Source organism: Empidonax traillii, unplaced genomic scaffold (genome assembly GCF_003031625.1).
Source record: "Empidonax traillii isolate 1590-97213 ecotype Southwest subspecies unplaced genomic scaffold, ASM303162v1 scaffold284:size1552100, whole genome shotgun sequence".
Classification (NCBI taxonomy): Eukaryota; Metazoa; Chordata; class Aves; order Passeriformes; family Tyrannidae; genus Empidonax; species Empidonax traillii.
This window is the reverse complement of record NW_020955477.1, coordinates 79649-100046: the sequence shown is the minus strand read 5'-3', so window position 1 is coordinate 100046 and position 20398 is coordinate 79649. Positions and strand designations below refer to the sequence as shown.

At 44.1% G+C, this 20398-nt stretch overlaps 1 protein-coding gene across 8 annotated transcripts in view; it reads right to left on the bottom strand.

Annotated features, from left to right (window-relative positions):
* Positions 1-20398, bottom strand: part of LRRFIP1 (LRR binding FLII interacting protein 1) — a 111438-nt gene that overhangs the window by 67856 nt on the left and 23184 nt on the right. For 2 of the 8 annotated variants that reach the window (XM_027890327.1, XM_027890324.1), the window contains exon 1: positions 3443-3520. The exons of the other annotated variants lie outside the window; for them this stretch is intronic. In XM_027890327.1, the coding sequence (XP_027746128.1) occupies positions 3443-3487 (45 nt within the window). In that variant the 5' untranslated portion in view covers positions 3488-3520. Of the gene's footprint in view, positions 1-3442; positions 3521-20398 lie in introns of those variants that run through there. 8 annotated transcript variants of the gene reach the window in all.

Genomic DNA, 20398 nt, shown 5'->3' with positions numbered 1-20398 from the left:
CGTGGTTCCTGACAAAACCCCAGCTCATTTGTGCTGGACTAAGGCGGTTTGTAAGAAACAGGCCATCCTTTCCTAAAGGGTTTTTGAGTCCACAGCAAAAGGAGAGAAAGGGTGACAAGAAACATGCAAAGACTTCAGTATCTGAGGTGATGCAGGTGTTCTCCAACTCAACAGAAATGTATTATGCTATAGTCAGGCTGGTCATTAAATGAAAAAACTGTGGCTTTCATAATCCTGTTTCTGACATGGTTTGGTGGATGGAATTATTATACTCTGTTGGTGGTGGCATAAGTGACAAACCTGGCATCGCTTGTGAGCTCAGAGGAAGTAAAACCATCAGGGCAGGGATGAGTCCCTACACTGTGTACAACGTTAGCAAAATCAAACCAAAGTCTGGTATCATTCTAACATCCAGCAAATTCTGCAGCAAGTGTGGGAGGCAAACAGGACCTCTTATGCACAGGTTTTCCTGTGCAAAAGCACAGCTCAGGTACAGACAGGTACAGATATCCCGCTAAAACACACCCTCCACTGCCACCCCCACCTGCTCATTCACAGCCAATCTGAAAATCTTTAAGACAATAAAAATACAAACTAGACTTTTAGACTAACACAAACGAGTGTCGGACTTATTATGGACCCCTTCCTCAAACACAGGGGTGTGACTAAACTCATCTGAGTTTGTCAAACCACACTCTTTGAAACTTTTGGACTCTGCTCTGTGCTATAAATACCTTGATTCCTTGCACGCCCTGCAAACAGCAACCTTAACTTTACATTTCTCTCTCTGTGCTGACCAAGCCAAAACAGGCTTTGCCTGCCTGACTTTGGCCTTCATCCAGTCCAAGTGCTCATCAGAGCCACTACCTCTAAGGGCAGTAGCAGAGACAGACATCACAGCCTCCAAGAGACGCTGCTGAACATTATAAAACCACCCCAAAATTCACACAGACTTCTGAAATTCAGACTATAAAAGCTAAAATGAAAGTCTTTAGGTTGCCTAAGGCATAAATAACTACTCAAGGGATTCAAGATAAAAAAAAAAAAAAAAATTAAAAATCACTAAGACTCAGGAATTGATCTTAAAATCACCTAAAATTCACTAGTGACTCAGCGAGCAATACAGGCCTCAATCAAAAGTGACAGATCACTGGCAAAAAGAGAAGAATAAAAATATGAAGCCTAATTGCACTCATTACAAAGCTTTTGCAACTTCCCTTTTATGAAGTATTGCTCATCTCACAAGAACTGCCAGCTCCAGCCTCACTGAGCACGTCATACCAAAGAACACCTCCCTAAGAGGCTTCTTTAAAGCCCCGTGGGCAAAATGAGAGGAGATGGCAACCACACTGCTGAGATGAACACAGAACTGTGCACCAGCTGAAAAATCATCACCTTCATTTATGTAACTCTCTCAAATACTACAAATACACGCACTTAATTTTTGTCTTTTATTGCAGTTGCTCAGAATGACTTATAGTCACTAAGCCCTGAAACAAGGGTACTGTTGAACCACAAAGTGCTCGTTGCTTTAGCTGGTCTACTTGCCCAGCACTTGACACTCCTGCTTAAGGGTCACTTCAGTCTGAAAATAAAAATCCAGTCCTGTGCAGCAGCAGATCTTTACCCTGACTTAAAGGAGTTCAGTGTATTTAGCTCTGAACAGGGAAAAACTAAGCAGGTTTCACTGCCTGGTTCACTACCGAAGCACAGCTACATCCGAAAAAAACTAAACCAGGTTCTGGATATCGGCTGGAAAGGGTGAGAAGCATCTTCTGGGGCCCGGAGCAGCGGGGAGAGGTGGGAGTATGAGATGTGCAACTGCTGAGGAGTTACCCCTCACGCTCCCTTTTTAAATATCACTCCTGGAGACAAGGCGAGGTCTGGCTGCGCCCGTGGCCAGGCTATAACGCACAACTGTCATGGAAGCGACGGCTTCCTGCCCCAAGCGCGGCATCGGGGAAGCTGCACGGTCATTATCATTTCGATGAGAGAATTATTTAGGTGACTTGCTAAGGTAGGGGCCAATGACACACATCCTGAAGGTGTGCATTCTCAGAGCTTTTCCCTTCTGAAAAGGCCAGGGGTTCATTGTTCGCCTGGCAGCCCCAAGAAACAGCCAACAAAGACAGGAAGTTATGCTGCTTTTTTTGAGTGACAAATGACTATGTTGACTTGCCACATAGTTACATGTGTAAGAGTTTTCCATCTATACAAAGCACCCCTTAATTCCAATGTACTCAAAATTACCTGTTTCTAAGACTAGTAATCAAAGTTAGTATCGTATTTTTTTGCAGAGGACTGAAGTGTTAGTTTGCCAGCACCAAACCACACTCCAAAAAGCTCTCTGATCCCACTGCCAGAGAAGCTTTAAAACACAAGTCTGCCCAACTAAATTACACCTGCTCACTGTATACAACCACTATTACGTGCTTCAGCAATAACTATTCTCAGGCTGATTTAAACTTCTTGCCAGTGTGCTTAAGATACAGCCAGCCAGCCACTTTTGGGGCCAGCATAACTTTTCATGATGGATGCCGTGCCATTCCAGTATTCTTCAGGCAAAGGCTTTTCCTCAGATGCTATACAACTGTTCATTCTGTTTATCCAAGTCATACTTAATCAGACAAAAATCTGACAAGGTTTGTTGCACTTCTACATAATTTAAAGTCTATTTAGACAAGCAGCACCTGATTTGCAATAGTACTGTAACACAGCTGACCAACACAGCTACCAGGTAGAACTAACAGCTAACCCATGGCAATGTTTTTCCCACCTCTACATGAGCAGCAAGTGACCTAAACCGGTAAGTTTCAGGAGCTCACAGGGGAGTTATCACATGCTATTCAGCATTGAAACAAGGGAGTCTATAACGACTTCTATGCTTAGAGGTCAAACCAGCATAATTATCTGACATATTTTGCATCTGAGTTATAAATACAAACACACTTTGCACCACTTACTCATATGATAATGAGCCAGTGAATCACATAGGGCTCGGTCAGTCCACATCCTGCTTTACTCCTCGCCTTTCTCTTAAATGCAAATTACGAATAAAAGGCAGCAGGTTGATGAACCTTAGTCTACACGCAAACTTAAGGGTTCGCTGCTAATGCCCACGTACCAGCGCCGCTGGCTTAACAGCTCCTCTCCCTTCCGTGCAGGGACAGTGGCGAGCCCCAGTGACAGCTCGTGTCCAGGGATGACTAACCCGCCCACCACCATTTGATGGTCACTCCGGGCTGTTCCGACACTTGGTTTAGAAAGCATTTTACAGGTTCCGCTGGCACGACTGCTCCCGGAGCAGACCGCGCAGCAAGCAGCTCACGTTTAGGTCAGTGATTTCCCAAAGCAAGCCTCGGGTGAGCCCCGGCCGGCCCCGGCCACCGCGTGGAGTGCGGGGCTGCCCCGCCGCCCGAGCCCCCGCAGCCCCCGGCCTTACCTGCTGCTGGGCGGCCGGGCTGAGGCAGTCGGCGGCCGCCTCCATGGCTCCCGCTGTGCCGCTGCCGCCGTCTGTCCCCGCCGGGACCCGCCCGGGACCCGCCCGGCACGGCCCGGGGGCGGAGCGGGGAGCGGGGACTGCGCTGCCCGGCCGGGGCCGGACCGAGCGCTCCTGGGGCTACACCTGCCGCCGGGCATGGCTGCGAAACCCACCACGGAAAGCGACTCCCGGAGCGGCTGCAAGCCTCACCGCCTCCCTTTCGTGCCCGAGGAAGATAAACACCCCCGGAACATCCCAACAACTCGGCGCACGCCCGCCCTCCAGGCTGCATATCCGCGCAGCTCCCAGCGCGCTGGCAGATAACACGCTGGACAGATGCTTATAAATATACATTCGCACCGAGCGGCGTTTGCGGGGCAGAAATAAACCGCCTAATTGCTGTTAATTGCTGCAATTATATCGGTATGGTGGGTTGGGTTGTGTATAGCCGAGCTTAAAACAAGCTATCCACGCTGGATTAGCTAGTGTTGGTTTTATTCTGTAAGAAATGGCATTACACGCTAAGCAAGAATAATAATTTTTAAAAGCATCTATTCAAGGTCTGACCATATTGCAGAAGCACAAACATGAATAGTGGCTCGTCAAAAAAAGGACATCCTGCATTTCAAAAGGTCTCTTGTGATGAGCTGGATGAGCCAAAACCACAGAAGGATTAGAAGACACAAATGGTTTTAAATGGGACAATACCCCAAGAACAATTCAGGGCACTGTCAGAGCAGAATCTTGCCTCCAGAGAAATTAGTGCCATCTTTTGATTCCACCCGATTTCGTCCAAACCACCTCTCGATTCCCAAGCGCACACACACCTATCCCCCCTCCCAGAGGTCAGGGAGGAAACCATCGGGGCAGGGAGAACCGCCCAAGTTTAAACAGCTCGTTTTATCCGTTCCCATTCTGCAGCAGCGACAATGGAGCACACGGAGAGTCACCTCTTCCTGGCACCGGATTTTCTCCGGCAAGCAAAACAGGTTGCTCCTTAGCAACTCGGCCTGACTCTCCTCCCCGCTCAGCCGGCTCAGGTCGGCGAGCCCTGCAAAGCTCCACCCAGCAACTGAGCTCAGTTTTTCCATGAGCTGCCAATCCAGTACAAGGAATCTGGTTCCTCAGGCTGGCAGAGCACACGCTCCCATGCTGCTGGCAGTGTTTTAGCCAATTTGGAAGCGCTGGCGGTATTTTACATTTGGGGGCAATGCTTCAGCTGGTTTCACTGGCAGTTCCTGGACCCCAGCCATAGCCTACTGTCCCTGGAAAGGCCAGACATGCTTACCTTAAATAAAAAGGATTAGGGATGTCTTACTTGCACCCTGGCCCTGAGAGAAACCCTGATTAAGTCAGGTGAAGATTTACACTTGCCAAACAGACTGGTTTTACACAAGCCATAGAACCACAGAATGGTTTGGGTTGGAAGGGACCTGAAAGCTTATCCAGTTCCACACCCCTGCCATGGGCAGAGACACCTGCCACTGGACCAGGTTGCAATCATAATGTTTCCTAGACTGTGGCTCAGCTCCTGTAGTCACAGAACTGTGTGCACTTGCTTTTCATTTAGCTGTGTCTGAAGGATCCAGTGGAGTCTTGAGCACCAGGAGGTGCCTGGTCTTGAACATCCAGCTACATCCAGCCTGGCCTTGAACACTTCCAGGGATGGGGCAGCCACAGCTTCTCCAGGCAACCTGTGCTACAGCCTCACCACCTTCACAGGGAAGAATTTCTTCCTTATACCCAATCTAACTTGGTCCTCTGTCAGCGTGAAGCCACTCCCCCTTGTCCTGTCATTCCAGGTCCTTGTAAAAAAGTCCCCATCATTCCTATAAGCCTCCTTTAAGTGTGGGTGCAGTAAGGTCTCCAAAGTCATATCTTTCGTTAAACTCCAAAGCTCCCTGTTGAGTCTACAAGTTATTTTATCCTTCATTACCAGGTAAAGGAACCAACTTTGCTTTAAAAAATAAGTGTCAAATTACTTAAATCCACTACAGTATGTGTATAAAAATAAAGAAACCAACAGATATAGAAATAATGTATGTTTCTGTGAAGCATCTGTAATTTAAATCTACATTTAAGAAACACTCATTTCATCCCCTGGTATTGCTGACACTTAAAGCAGGAACCAGGCCAATGTAACGCCATCAGGAAACGCTCTCCTTTCCAGGTGGTATAACCTTCAGCCCTAAGCCCATTATTTAAGGCTGATAAAGTTCTCAGTCTGCTGTGCTTCCTTATCCTCCATCAGCAGGAGCAAAGACCAACAGAGATCTGCAGCACCTGAAGGCAGGCCCTGGCCTGGCCTGCAGCGGTGCTTCCAATCCCAGCTGGCTGGCTTGCCTGGAGATGCTTCCCAAGTGCTGACAACATCCTTGCTCTGCCCTGCCGTGCCAAGCAGGTCTGTCTTCTGTGAACAGCCCTGAGTTCAAGAGAAGTTATGCCTAATTTGCAGAGACTACTCAGCATTTTGATGCAGTGAGGTCTGATTTTGGGATTCCTGCAATGCTTGGTGCTCAGCTGTGAAGAAGGCACTTCTGGACTAAGGCAGCTCACTCCAAGGTAGCACAGACCAGGCACTGGAGTTAATTCTTCAGGAAAAATACACATTGCCTTGTATGTAGAAGCTCTAACAGAGGACAGTGATGTGAACTGTGTGAATCTGAAGCATCATAAAAACTGAGCATGACAAAATATGAATATTTTCATCTTAGCTTCAAATCGACAATTCCTTTTGGGTTTTGTTGTTTAACGAGAATTAAGCTCCCCTTACATTCACTGGCAAATCTGTACAGTTTTTGTACTGTCACTTGGAAAATACACCCGCTTTACAAGACATAAATCATCCCCACACACTTTTCCCCGTTTACTTTCCAAGTCCCTGTACAAGCAAAGATGTTTGGGTTTATTTGGTTTACTTGAGGAAGCACTTCGTGCATACCTCAGGATAAACTCAAACAAACAAGTGTGCTATGGACCTGCTGGGTAGGAACTGAAGGATAAAGAGCTCTTTTAAATGCTAGCAAACTTCTATTTTTCAGTAATACAGAGCTGACAGCACTCTGAACACACACTTCAGCATCTTATGATTGATTTTATGTGAAGTGAGGCTCGGAATTCCAACCAGGTCCTGACAAATTCCCCCACAACATGAATTCTCTGTACACCCACATGCACACTCTCTCTTCCTCAGCCCTCCTGGTGTTCAGCACTCCACTGGATCCTTCAGACACAGCTAAATAAAAAGCAAGTGCACACAGTTCTGTGACTACAGGAGCTGAGCCACAACCTAGGAAGCCAGTGATGCATCTTACTTGACTGCTTGCCAAGGGTATTTAGCATCGTTAAGCTGATAGCAGGGAGCTCTCTCAAAGTCCTTGCCCTGGAGGTGCAGGGGACACTCACAGCACCTGGAGGACACTGGCTGAAAGTGGGTATTAATCTTACCTTTTCTTTTTTTACCCCCCTCAAAAATGCTGCGCCCATCTCATCATACATCCCTGCTATTGAGAAAGAAAGCCAAAGCATCTGAAGCTCTGCTAAGTATCATGATATTTATTTACTTATTCAGCACTGTCAGACAGTTCTTATGTCTGTGTATTTCCCCTCTGAAACAGGACACTGGAAGAGTGCCATTAATTCCAGGACATATCTAAGCAGGAAGAATGTTTATTGTGGAAATATGTATTACATGTACAAAAATGCTAAAGTGAGCCTAATGGAAGACTTGGGGGTGGGTGGGGAGAAGACATCTGACATTTTCAGAAACCTGGTAGCATAACTGCGAGTTCATCTTGAGTATATCTAACCAGGAAAAAAAAAAAAAGAAAGTTACTGCACTTAGGACAGCAGCTCTGATTCCAATGACACAGACCCCTTATCTCCCCAGGGAGAACACACCTTTCCTTTGCAAACACACACACACACACAAAATGCATGTGTGCACCCAGCACAGTGCATTCCTCCACAAATGCTAGCCTAAATCCTAAAAAATCAGTTTTCCAGAACCGCAGTTTACCCACAGCTACCGAGGAGCTGCATCAAAAGGAAGAGGGGAGGATCATACAGTCATCCTCCAAGTATGTTACTATCACTAATAACAAATTCCAAGGAAGCCTGGCCCCCAGTACAGCTCACTCAATTGCTTGTTTTTGTCTCCAGGGTGCCAGAGGTAGTTTAAGAGGCATGGAAGCGGGATGCAAGCAGGAATAAAGTAGGCAAAACCTTTACCAGGTTTAAACACTGAAAAAACCCGCACCTTTGATCAGTCTGGCTCCAGACTTGCCCATCTCAGTGATAATTCACAAGCAATATAGCAGCCACCTCCCAACACTATCCATCACCTATGCATTTAACTTAGCTTATATCATATATATAAAAATGAAATTCTGTTGTGCATTTCCTCTACTCTCTTGAAGTAGCATCGCTTTTGGTGGACTCGTCAATGCCAGATTATGGGGTGGATTCAATCTCAAAGGTCTACCTACCTGATTTAATGATTCTTAGAATTTTGGTAATGACCCTCCCTATCACATTTACTGCTGCCTTTCCAAACAGTGGAAACAGACAAAGCAAGCCTCATTTTGTGGAGAGAAAAAAAAAAAAAAAAACAAAAACAAACTGAAAAATACTTTATATTAGAAGAAATATTTGGTTACTCTAGCTTTTTTTTTTTTTCAATAAGGTTCAAAATTCTTCTAAGGTTCTAGAAAGTCTATAAAAATCTATGGAGTAACACCCATCTGAAGTCATGCAGACAGGAAAAACGACGTATGCATCTCTCACTTCATCATCCCTGCCTGCTATGGGCATCCTGGCACCTTTGCAGCTCAGCTGGCAAAGGTAACAAAACCTCCTTGTAACCTGTAACCAAGGCAATGAACTCGAGTAAACACAACTAAGTGCTTCTTAGGAAAACAATGTCTGGTTTTCAGCACCAAAATGCACTGCCAGTATCAACAGATTATCTTCTAGTGAGGCTGGAAGGGAGGAGGAGGAAGGAAACTGCTGGACCAGGCGCAAGTGCCACATCACAGTCACATGGACTCAGGTAGGGAAGCTGGAAGGCTCTTGGGTAGCCCATACATGGCATGTCTGTCAGCTCAGGGGATCCCTTCAGCTTCAAAACTCAAAAGCAATGCTTGTCATCAGCATTTGGAAATCAAATATATCAATGTCTCTCACCAACATGTGGAAATCAAATGTATTAATGCCTTGCTACTGTTGGAAAACTTCAGAAATTTGAAATGTGGGTGTATGAAAAGTTACGTGATCTTCTTGTTTTAGAAGAGAGGTTCAAGAATAGTTCCCACAAGCCAATAAAAATTCCTGACCTAGTCTTAATGTTTTCCATTCCTTTGCATAATAAATGGGGGGAAAAAAATCAGAGCAGAAAAAAAAAAAAAAAAAAAGAGTTTTGGTAGGGAACATCTCACAGAACCTGAGTATACAGACATCTGTATGAAAAAAAAACAAACACAAAAGGGATCCAGTGAGAGACTTTACTTGTAGAAAAGGGCTTCTCTGCTGGTGTATCCACAACATGAGGCTTTGCCATCTCCCAGCCTCTACCTCCAACCTAATCAGCTTTACAGAGCTGGAAGTTGCATTAACCATTTCCACCACAACTGTAATTCCAAAAAACACCACGCAGAAGGACTGAGGTTCTGTACTTCATCAGGGTCCTACCTCACCAGGGACATTAAGTGGGGGAAACACATGGAGCATTTGAAAACTCCGGGAGTGCCATGGTTAACTCACCAAGCTCTCCAACTCAACATGCAAAAAAAGCCATCAACACTCAATTCACAGCAAAAATCAAGTCCAAAAGGTCTTATAGCTAAACATAATTACGGTTTCAATCCAAATATTTGACTGTGTACACGAGAGAGAATTAACTAGTATGGCATCTTAAATTTACAGTGATAGCGTCTTTACCTTCAGATCCTCAGCAAACACTGAAGAATCTCATTATCAAACATTATAGCAAAAAAAAATTGACAGTTCCCTTTGAGAAGTGTCCAATTTTCCCATACAAAGGGGATAATAAGGACACCTAGAAAGGAAACCTGACCAAAAGAACTGTTGTGGTGTTTCCTGTGACCACCCTAACTGCAACATAAACATATTTTTCGGAGTTGGACTCATTCACACCCTGCAATCCTAAAAGACTGAATCTGGTGGGAGATTAAATGATAATTTTTTTCAGGGAAAGCTTTTCTTGCAAGGGCATTCCAAGAGCGATTTCTGGTTTTGTTTTTAAAGTTTCTCAGAATACCAGAGCTCTGTTTTTCTCTTTCCATTAATACCCAAGCACCAGGAGCAGGGAGCTGGAACAGGCTCCCCCCTGACATCCTGATGGTGCTTTTGCCAGTTATCTGTTTTTAAGGGGTCAGCATTCTTGGTCCTCTTGCTTAACATTTTAAGCCAAAAACTGGGAAGAGGAGGAGGGAAAGACACCCACGACTAATGAGGAATTTATACACGAACACTGTCCACTTTGGAGAAACATCTGCTTATGTGTTTGAGAGGAAACCCATCTCAGAGATCTAATTTAAGCATGTGACCAGAGGCTGGAAAGTCCTGTTGACACAGACCTTTTTTCCCCCCATAAAGAAGGAGAATGTTTATTCTGCAGTGAACAGCATGTACAGCTCTACAATGCAAGAGACAATTAAGGAGTTGCGTCCTACCTCATAAATTACATTGCCATGGAGTCACAAGGGCCCTGCTGCTAAAAATACAGTCTAAACAATAACTGAGCTCCATCATGAGCTTGCATGGATTACCAAAGCAAATCCTGACACAAGGAATTGATCTTAAAACACCTCTTAAAACTGAAGTATCCTGTAATCATTTCCACGGATCTCAGCAGTGTTTTAGAGGCATTTATTATCTTAATAAATGTTTTTGGTAGGGTTTTATTTTGTTGTTGTTTTTTTTGGTTGGTTGGTTGGTTGTTGGAGGTTTTTTTCCCTTTCCCCTTGGGGCTTAAAAGTGACACTGTTGTAAAATTTACTGATATTCAGGAAGGTTATACAGTCTCTTTCCCTCTGCTACCTGGTCACGTACATCCTCACACACACACCCTTGCTGACAGCTTCTCCAGTGGCTTGCACTGCTGTGGTATCTGCTGCAGTGTTGGGTTCCCCTGCACACTGAGGCACTGATTTAGCTGCCACTGGCTTAGCTGCAAACTGGATTCCACTTTCAGACACACTGGACTCAGGACAGAAGGGAAAGGAAAAAATGCTCAAAGCATGTCCTTCAGTTCAAACAAACCCTCTCCATGAGAAAGCTCTAAAGACCTCAAAGCAGCTCCGGGGACAAGATTAAGAAGAAAATTACAGAATTCTACAGTAAATCAGTTCTGTAGAATCCTATAAAAAAGAGATTTTCATAAAGAGCCTGGAGAATGGGAAGCTCACTGTATAAACAGGGTGCACCACTTCCACTGCTATTTAGCAATTAATAACTTGTCCTGTTTCCATACTCTGACAAAGCAGAATAGGGATGAAAGCACAATTCCAGCAAAGGGTGATGGCAGGCAGCTCTGCAGCAGTGTGTTACATATAGTTTTAAACCCCTACCAACTTTGTGTAGGTGATGTATTTGTCAGAGGACCAACAAAGTATCAGCTAACCACATTTACGTCACTGCTTCAATCGGCATTTTCTCTCGGAATAGCTCTAGTCAGTAAGTGGTTGCTCCCACAAGAGAAGAATTTGGATACTCCTCTACAGCTGTTACCTCCAAGAGCAAACCCACATGTTTTATACACCCTGTGCAATACTGCACTCATGTATTTTAGATCAAGACTGTTACTCATATAAAATAGTTCTGAGGGAGTCGACACTGGCTTTGGAAACAGCTGGATCACTCATACCAGTAAATTAATCAGAAATCCTATCTAGATGGAGAAAAATAAACAAAACCCACTTGACAGTATTAGCAAATATGGACTGGAATTTCACAAGGAAAGCATAAAAATTTCCTAGTGTTATCTTCTGAAATAGTTATTTGTATGAAGCTGCATCCAGTCGTTTCTTCCACTTGTTTTACCCAACTTCTTTATGAAAAGAGAAGCTTCTCTTCCACAGTGACCCCACTGACCCTTTTTGTTTTCCCTCTATGGTACCAGTAGCACTTTGCAGTGACTGTTTCCCTCATTTAAAATGTAAATAAAACCGAACCTCAGAACACACAAGTAGAATGGTTGTGTTCCAGAGTGCTTTTTAAATACTGTACTTCTGTTTGATTGCAGAACAGCCTCTGTAATTAAAGTCACACAGAGTTCACTGCTGACTTTAGAGGGCTTAAAGCAATCTGGAGGAAAGAGGGTTGTATGTGGACAGGGTGTACCTAAGGGAGGTAAGAGCCTGTAAAACACACCCCGAAGTTAGTCTGCGGAATTTAGACCTCAAAAGGTTCTAAATCTTTCTTCATTACAAAATGTGTCTAGTTGGCGTCCTGAATTTGCACACATACAAAATTAATTCAACCACTGGTACGTGTTACTGAAGAGCAAACACATTTTTCTTGGCCATAAAGTAAGCACAATAACCCTACCTGCAATATTTCATCCCCTTTCTTTACAGCATAAGGAAATGCAGGAGGCTGTGGAGGGCTCTGGGACTGGGCAAATGCCAACATCTCTTTGAACATGGACATAATCAGGGATTTTTATTCCCGACTGGTAAGCATATTTGAAGTATAAACAAGAAGTGAAACTCAGGGACTGCTACAAGCAATATAATCAATGGGGTCCCCCACTAGATTCTGGTCCCCACTGAACTGCAACTTTCATCTGAATAAGAGCTGGCAACTACGAAACACAGCTCTGCACTTACAGCACATTAAAATGTAGATACAAGCTCCCAGCAAGTGCTTAAAACAATGGCCACACTGATAGTCAAGAGAAAAGAAACCTCACTTTCTGAAGTAAGGTTACTGACACTGTTCTAGAGATTAGCCAGTCTGTGACAAGAAATGATACAAAGCATTAGGAAAGGGCATAAATACAAGATTAAGTTTTTTTTGTTTTCTCAAATCAAGTCCACTTGTTTTCTGGTTTAATTACCTTTTTTAAAAAAAAAAAAAAAAAAAAAAAAGCCCACCTTTACTTTTATCATGGTAAGAACAAATACATTTACAGGGTATTAAGTATGAGTCCATCAACACCACTGGGTCTCCACAGAGGCATGGACTTTGCATGCAGGCAAATTTCAGTTTGGTATATTCTTTTAAGGCCAAGTGAAATGAAGATGAGAAGCTTCATCCACTGAATACTCCCCAAAGCCTAGAGGACCGAGATTTAATACCCATATTCCAATTCCTGGACAGAAACAGTTCAACATGGGTTAAGTGATAGAAACCGAACAGTTTCCAATGCTGAGACAAACTGTATCATTATTCTGAAACTGCCCAAGATTGGAAATTAGATCATGTGAACTGCCCTTGTTTCAGTGTCACACTGATGTGGGCCCTTCCCATTTTGCAATAGGTCACAACAATTTGTCTTTTAAGCTTCAGTGGGAAATTTCTGAAGAGTTTCACGCCAAGAACTAGTCAGTGAACTTGCACAGATCTTTGCCATCAATTAAGAGCAATTCAGAATTCCACTGCACTTCAGTTTTTTGTCCAGAGAACAGAGATTATACATCCCTCTTGAGGAAAAAAAAAAACAAACCACAAATAGTGTTCTGAAATCTTCAGATAACACATTACATATAGAGAATTTTATGAGAGGAGAGCAATTGAGAAAGCACGAGGGAAAAAAAAAAAAAAAAAAACAAAACATCTTTCCCCCAGCTATGGCATTTGTATTTATTGAATATTCAGGAGAGCACATGGAAGGCAAACAGAGCTCTTTCTTGGAATTTAATTTTCAAGAGCAACTTGCGTAACAGAGCAGCTCTCTGCAGGCAAGAGCACTGGGCCATGGAGTGCAGCTCAGAAGCGCTGACTACAGGAGAGGAGATGTAAGAGATCTTAATGTTGCCAGTACAGCAGGCACTTGCTTGCCAAGTTTGCTACAGCTGATACAGGCTTCTCTCTGCTTTGACAGAGAAGTAAATCATACTAAATACTGATAGCACAGCCAGCAAGATAAGTCCTTGAAAAAAGGGCTCCCTCCTGAAAAGCCTGTAATTGTCCAACTGGGCACTCCAGTCACAGGACTCATCCCACCAGGCTTCACTTACACAAGTGATGTCAAACCTCTGGGGACTGGGCCAAAGCTTTGAGCTCCTCTTGTTTGTCCCTCATGCTGTGTGCATTCGTGTAGAAACACTGCAGGTGTGGTTCATTGTAGCCAACACCTCCTGAGGCAGATTGAGGGATCCCAAGAGTGATGGTTTTCTCAAGTTTTGGCACACTACCTCATTGCCCATCCCTGGCAAGCCTGGTTTAGTTCCTTTCCCCCTTCCAAGCTGATTTAAAGCTCTACCAATGAGCGCCACTAGATCCTGTGCTAGAACTCCTTTTCCCCTCTGAGAAAGGTGCATCCCCTCAAGTGTCAGTAGACCAGCTGTGAAGTAGATCATCTCATGGTCAAAAACCCCAAAATTTCTCCAATTACATCAAGCTTGGAGCCACTCACTGACTTGATGGATCTGCCTATTCCTACCAATATTATTCCTCAGTATCAGAAGAATCAAAGGAACCTGTGCTCCTGATTCCTCAACCAATCATCCCAGGGTCCTGGAGTCTCCCAGCAATGCTTCCTCCTCTCCCAGCTGGCTGCCAAGGGATTACAGGTCATGGGGCTGCTGCACAGGTTCCTAAACTCAGAAACCTCCTGTACAGCTGGATCTCACCCCCCGGACTTCCCTTCATTCAGGGCCACTTGAGCCTCGGTGATTGAGGCTTTGTGTAGGTCTCACCGCGTTTAATTGTGAACTTCAAGCTTGCTCAAACCGGCCTGAACCCCACAAGAGGGAGCAGCAATCAAGAGAACAAACTTCTGTGTTTCTGAATCAGAGACAGCACTTCCACCACACAAACCTGGATCCCCAAATCTTCATTATAAATGTTTAATTACCTAGCTACTCATTGGCACCTTTTAATCTGTCCTTGGGATAAGAAAGAGAATAAGAGACCCACATTGAAGGGATATTCCTCAATATTCCTACTGAAGACATGGTAATTCTGCCTTAAATTATTGCCATTACCAAATACATTTCAACCACCTACGTGATGAAGCAAACCAACAAAGGCAGCAAGGGAGTGGGGATATTTAAAATTTGTATTAAGCCTCCAGATCCCCCAGACTCTCAAAAAACTCCACAAATCCTAGCTAACTTTTATTTTGTCAATAATTCCTCTTCTGTATGCTCATTCTCTACCCAGCAATACTTTTGAGGAACTCCAACAAAACCCACAGGGTTTTTATTTTAACTACCAGCCTTTCAAAAGGTAACAGCTTCCACATTCAGCATCATTTCAACACAGCAGAAAAAAAAAAAAAAAAAAAAATACAACATTAGGAGGTTTAAAAAGGTTCACAGTATAATTTCTTGCAGGTTCCCAACCATCTTGTTTCTAAGTGGAAGAACAGACAGCAACATGCTTTGCTGACAGTTAGATGGTTTTTAAGTAGGAGCATCTCACAGCTCAAAGCAGAAGCTGAGGACTCAACGTTTTTTTAGAGGCAGAACCTCCTCCATTGCTCTGTCTCCCACCTCCCAGCTCAGTATTTCAGGACCTATTAATAATTTATTGCCTTTTCTTAAGAGAGGAAATTGTAAAGAGAGCACATTCAGCTATAAATTGCAGTAGAGAGGGGAGACTGGCAGAAAGTTTTTGACAGAAGAATACTTTGAGACAGAATTTCTTTTTTTGTGTGCTTCAATGCCACCCCAGGAGGACCAACAAAGCAGAGCTGAGCAGGTCACTGTACAAAAGTCACGGTATCACTCAGCTAAAACCCATTATCAGTTCTCCTGACAGCTCCTGGAGGGCGTTTGGTCCTCTTGTCATCCCCGGAGTATTTTCTGTTACTGCTCTCCCTTCCCAGGTTTCTCCCTCTGGGATTATCCACAGTGCCCTCAACAGGTTTTCATTATATTTGCACACTACTCACCTGAAAAAGGGGGGAAGTAAGAACCTGAATTTAATGGAAGCTATGCCTTAGATCATAAAAAAAAGTGTGGATTTTATATGTTCATCTGCCAATATCACAGAAACAAAAACAAAACAAACAAACAAACAAAAAACCACACAAGCCATTTTTACATGTTCTGGGTTCCTCTGGCAATAGACCTTCCACACATCAGTTGCTCCAACTGAGACTTTAATAATAGCTCTGACTGTCCCTCATGCTTCCCTGGTTTTTTAAAGCTGGCTGTTATGGATGCAGAAATACCTGGAGCTACAGACATACAAAACCTAACTGGTTTTAGAGGCACGTCTGCCAAAGAATACAAGATTTGCTGGTAATCATTCAAGAATGTTAATGTCAAATATTATTCATAATCACAATAGTTTACTACTAAAGTTAGAGTAGGCTTTCAGGTTATATGAAAACAAAAACAAATACAATACATAAGGAAGTTATACAAAGAATAACTTTCATTTATTTTCAGAGGTCTGACAATGTCATGGAGAGTAACATTTCCAAAAAGATTCACAGCAACTTCTTCCAAGCTTTAATGATGCTTACAGCCATGTCACCTCACAGTCAGAGAGCACAAGAGTTCAAACCAACTAAAATTTTGGAAAAAGACCTCAAAACCTTCCATGTCGCCAGAAGCAGTGACGCCTCAATAGGCAGTAAATCTCCATGGCTCAGCAGCACCAATTAAGCAGGGAAGAAACAGAGTTACTTGAAACCTGAGATGCTGCCTGAAAGGAAAAAAGAATCTCCTTGAGGTCACTGAGAATTCCTTGTGACCTTTCACAAAGGCAGATAAATCCGTTATTACTTTGTCCCTGGTGAACTCCACCTGCTCTTCCCTGGCAGTTACAGGAGGACACGGTGCCAGTGTACTTTATACAGTTGAGAAACCCTCCTGGCTCCCGCGTGGCAAGCAGTGAGCTGATAAAAATGTACACTTGCCAAGCCAATTCCGAAAGAATCAATCAGCTGAGAGTCAAGGGCATGAATGACAAGCTTATTCAGCTACACACAGCTAACACCAGCGAGGCAAGTAGCGCTACCTGACCATTTGAAATGACTCTTCTTCCAAAGATCTAGGAATTGCTGCTGATCAAAATATTACCTGAAAAACCCTATGAATAAATTTAAGGTAAAGCTGCTGACAGTGGCCAGCTAGAAACTGAACTAAGGAAATGCTTATGTGGCTTTTAATCCCAGCACAAATCTTTTGTTAGGAACGCATTCTAAATACTTAGACCAAATCTGCAGATATTATTTAAGGACTCAAACTTGCTGGGGAACTAAAGTGTGTAAATATAGAATGCAGCTTGGATTTGCTCCATCTACAAGTAACTGAGAAAGCCTACTTTCACCTCCCAAAAGCATTTAACACTACTTTACATCTAGCCAATGCCGAGGAACAGACTCGTGAGCTATTTATACGCGGAGATAAAGGTGCCAAAAATGGTTTTAAAAAAACCCTTGAGGTCATCAAGCCTCAGTCTATCTAGGAGATGCCATTTTCCTGCTGTACAGTTACTTCTTCACACAGTTGCTAGCAGAGAACAAGCAGAGAGAAGTAAAACAGGGAGCGATGCACTGCTCTCTAAAAAAAACCACATTTAAATAAGTGAAGACAGAGGCTTGAAGTGCCATCATATGAATGGATCCAGCTTAGTTGGCTGTGCATTAGTTACCAGCAGGTTTAAGGTTTCCTCTGAATAAAACATGTGGAGCAGCAGATTTTACACCATTACTCAATTAAAGAAACTGTCACTTCACAGCGGGCAGCAATATCACAAAATCACGTCAACACTCCATTCGTGCAGGGGGGAAAGGCTGTACGGTTCTGTTGTTCTTAACTCCACCACGGGGCTTTTGAAATTCTGGAAACGTCAAGGTTATCTGGAAACCACCTTGAACGTTCAAAGGACACTCCCCAGTTAAGTTAATGGCTCGGCAAGAGCTGCAGTCAGCAAAGTCTGCTTCACTGAAAACCTACAGTACAGAGACTGGAAAAGCCATGGTAATACATAACTGCAGCTTATGCAAATTCATACAGCAGGTCTGGGGAAAAGCAAGGCTAAATCTCTTCAAACGGGAGAAGCTCTGCCACAAAGCCAGACACGTAGTGGAATAAGCATGATAAACAGCCCAGGGTTTGACAAAAACGCCTTTGTAACCGTTCCGCTGCAACAAAGTGCTTGGAGATGCTCCCATGTTCAAAGAGCATCTGTGGAATCACCATAACATGGCACGCTGCACCCAAGGCACTACAGCTAATATCATGGACACAAGGAAAAGTTACGCACAAGAACAGGTCACAGTGCAATCTGAATCAAAGGCACACTTAGCAGCTAGAAATTATGATGTCAGAGAGTATTTCTAAGTGTTATGATTTTTAAAAATATTTCCTGCCATGTTACTTTTTATCTGAGCAGCAGGAGAAATCAATCCATAGAATATTTAAGAGACAAATAGGTGCAGTGGCATCCAAAAAGGAGACTATATACAAAGATTTGCCTGTAGAAACAGTTCTCTAGCTATGCAAGAAAAACTTAACTGCCTGTTTTTCAAAGGATTTAGGCAATGTACAATTCAAGAGTAACAAGTCACTTCAAATTAGGCACGTATCAACGTTTGCTTAATGTCAGGCTAAATGCTGAGCACCCAAACTGATCACTGCTCCATTCCCTACTGGCCAGTTCTCCCATTCCATCCTAGGAATAAGGCTCCCCCAACACTGCTTTGAGGGGTGGGAGGGAAGGATGGCCCTGCTCTCCGACATTTCCAGCTGTAGCAGAGATGCACAGTGGGGAACATCCACAAAGCATCCATTTTTAAGGAATGCCCTGGGGCTTGCAGGCCTTCTCCTTGGACACCGCAGCTTCTCTCCAGGGCCTTGGCAGCCAGCCCAGCATCACACTGCCACTGTCCCTGGAGGGACCAGAGAGTCTCACAGGGAATATCAGGCACCGAATCCAAGCCCCGCATCTCCCCGTACACACCGATGGCATTTTACTTCCTGCACCCGATGCAGGACCCTGCTGAGCATACTGCAGACAGCAAAACAAACACTGGCTTTGCAAAATCGGGCCCAAGCTTGACTTGGGAGTCGCCACTTTTGTGTCCAGAGGAGAGCCCAGCCATCCCAATGCAGAGGATGCAATGTGCCAACACTGATGCTTAAAAGTCTGCCCCTCCCGTGGCCACTTTTGAAACAGAAATTACTCATCATGATCTGACCACCTCTGGCAGATTGCCAACACGAGCAGAATGACTAATTTTAAGAGACTGATACAAAATCGCCCTTAGTTTGTTCACCAGGCTCTGGTTTGACACCTTTGGAGATAAATCATCCAGGTGAAGCGTAACAGAGTATCGTTACAGTTCTGTTGCAATGTTTACTCTTCACAAATGTGTATTCTTTAGATGTGCATGTTTTGGTGCCATTCACTTGAAGTCACAACTTACCTGTCTAAATATTTACACTATATAAGGTACTGTAGCTGTGATGGGCAATGCAGACCAAATATAACACTGATAATATCACAGGGTCAATAGTACCTGAGTTATCTGACCAATACTGTCATCTACATGAAATAAACTACTTGTTTGATCAGGGTTAAACATGATGTTTGCTCTATATTAGATGTTTTGCACGGCTTAGCCTTTGTTCTCAAAATGGCACACAGACAGCAAAGTAGGTGACAGGCTTAGTATGCTACTACTAGAATACATTCCTCATTTTCATGCAGATTCCTGTGGCTTAAATACTCTGGAAAAGGAAAGCTTTCTGCCACAGTCACTGTAAAGCCATAAACTCCCACCTCCTTACAACAAAACATCATATATTCCAGCCATCTCTTTTACGAGGACACTAAAGTATTTATTGTATTTCCCTCTTTGTGCAGATTTTTATTAGTCCTGTAAATTCCATACTGTTGGGGGTATCGACAGTTCTCCCCGTATATAAACCCATATTATCTATTTGACCTTTCAAATTTTGCTGTGATACCGGGTCAGTTGTTGTAACAGCCATTCCTCACCACCACCCAGCCAGATGAAGGGTTTATTTTCCCTTACTGATGGTCAGGATTGCGCCTCTGCCATGTTCTTACACCAATTTCACTGCAGCAGAAAGAACTGTAAATAGGCCGATTATCACCAATCCCATAAAAACCTCGGCGCGCCCAGCCTGGACCAGCCCAGAGGCAGCTGCGGAACCTGAATATTCACGCGGTGAAAGCTTTGGCATTCACAAGAGGAATTCACACGTTTCTCCCGTGCCGAATCCGTCCCTCCTGCACTATTCCCCCTTTCGCAGCTCGTGGGCAGGCAGGGCTTGATCCGATCTCCTTAGGGCATTAATGCACGCTGCGAGCACGGCAGCTGCCGCCCGTCCCGCTCGTCCTCCGGGAGCAACGACAGCTCCGGATTTAACGACACGGATCCAAGCGACAAGGGACAGATGGCAAAAGCGCCCTCGCCATGTGCTGCTTTCCATGGGAGACACGCTTCTCCACAAATCTGCTGCGCTAAGGAATCAGCCCGACTTGGACCGCTGATGGATGCCAAGGGATACTCCGATACGGCGGCAGATTACTGCTCCCTTTTCCTTTGTTCAGCTCTCACACCCACAGCTGAGCCAAGACTGCCCATCACTCTTTGTCCGTCCACAAACTGCCCCCTGAGGGTGGCAAGGAAATTATTTATCTGCTCACTCCCCCGTGGTGTCTCAGTAAGAAAAGAAAAAAAACCTAAAATTAGCCACTTTTTCATCACATTGCCGCTGTGAAGTTTCCCCATGACAACACAGC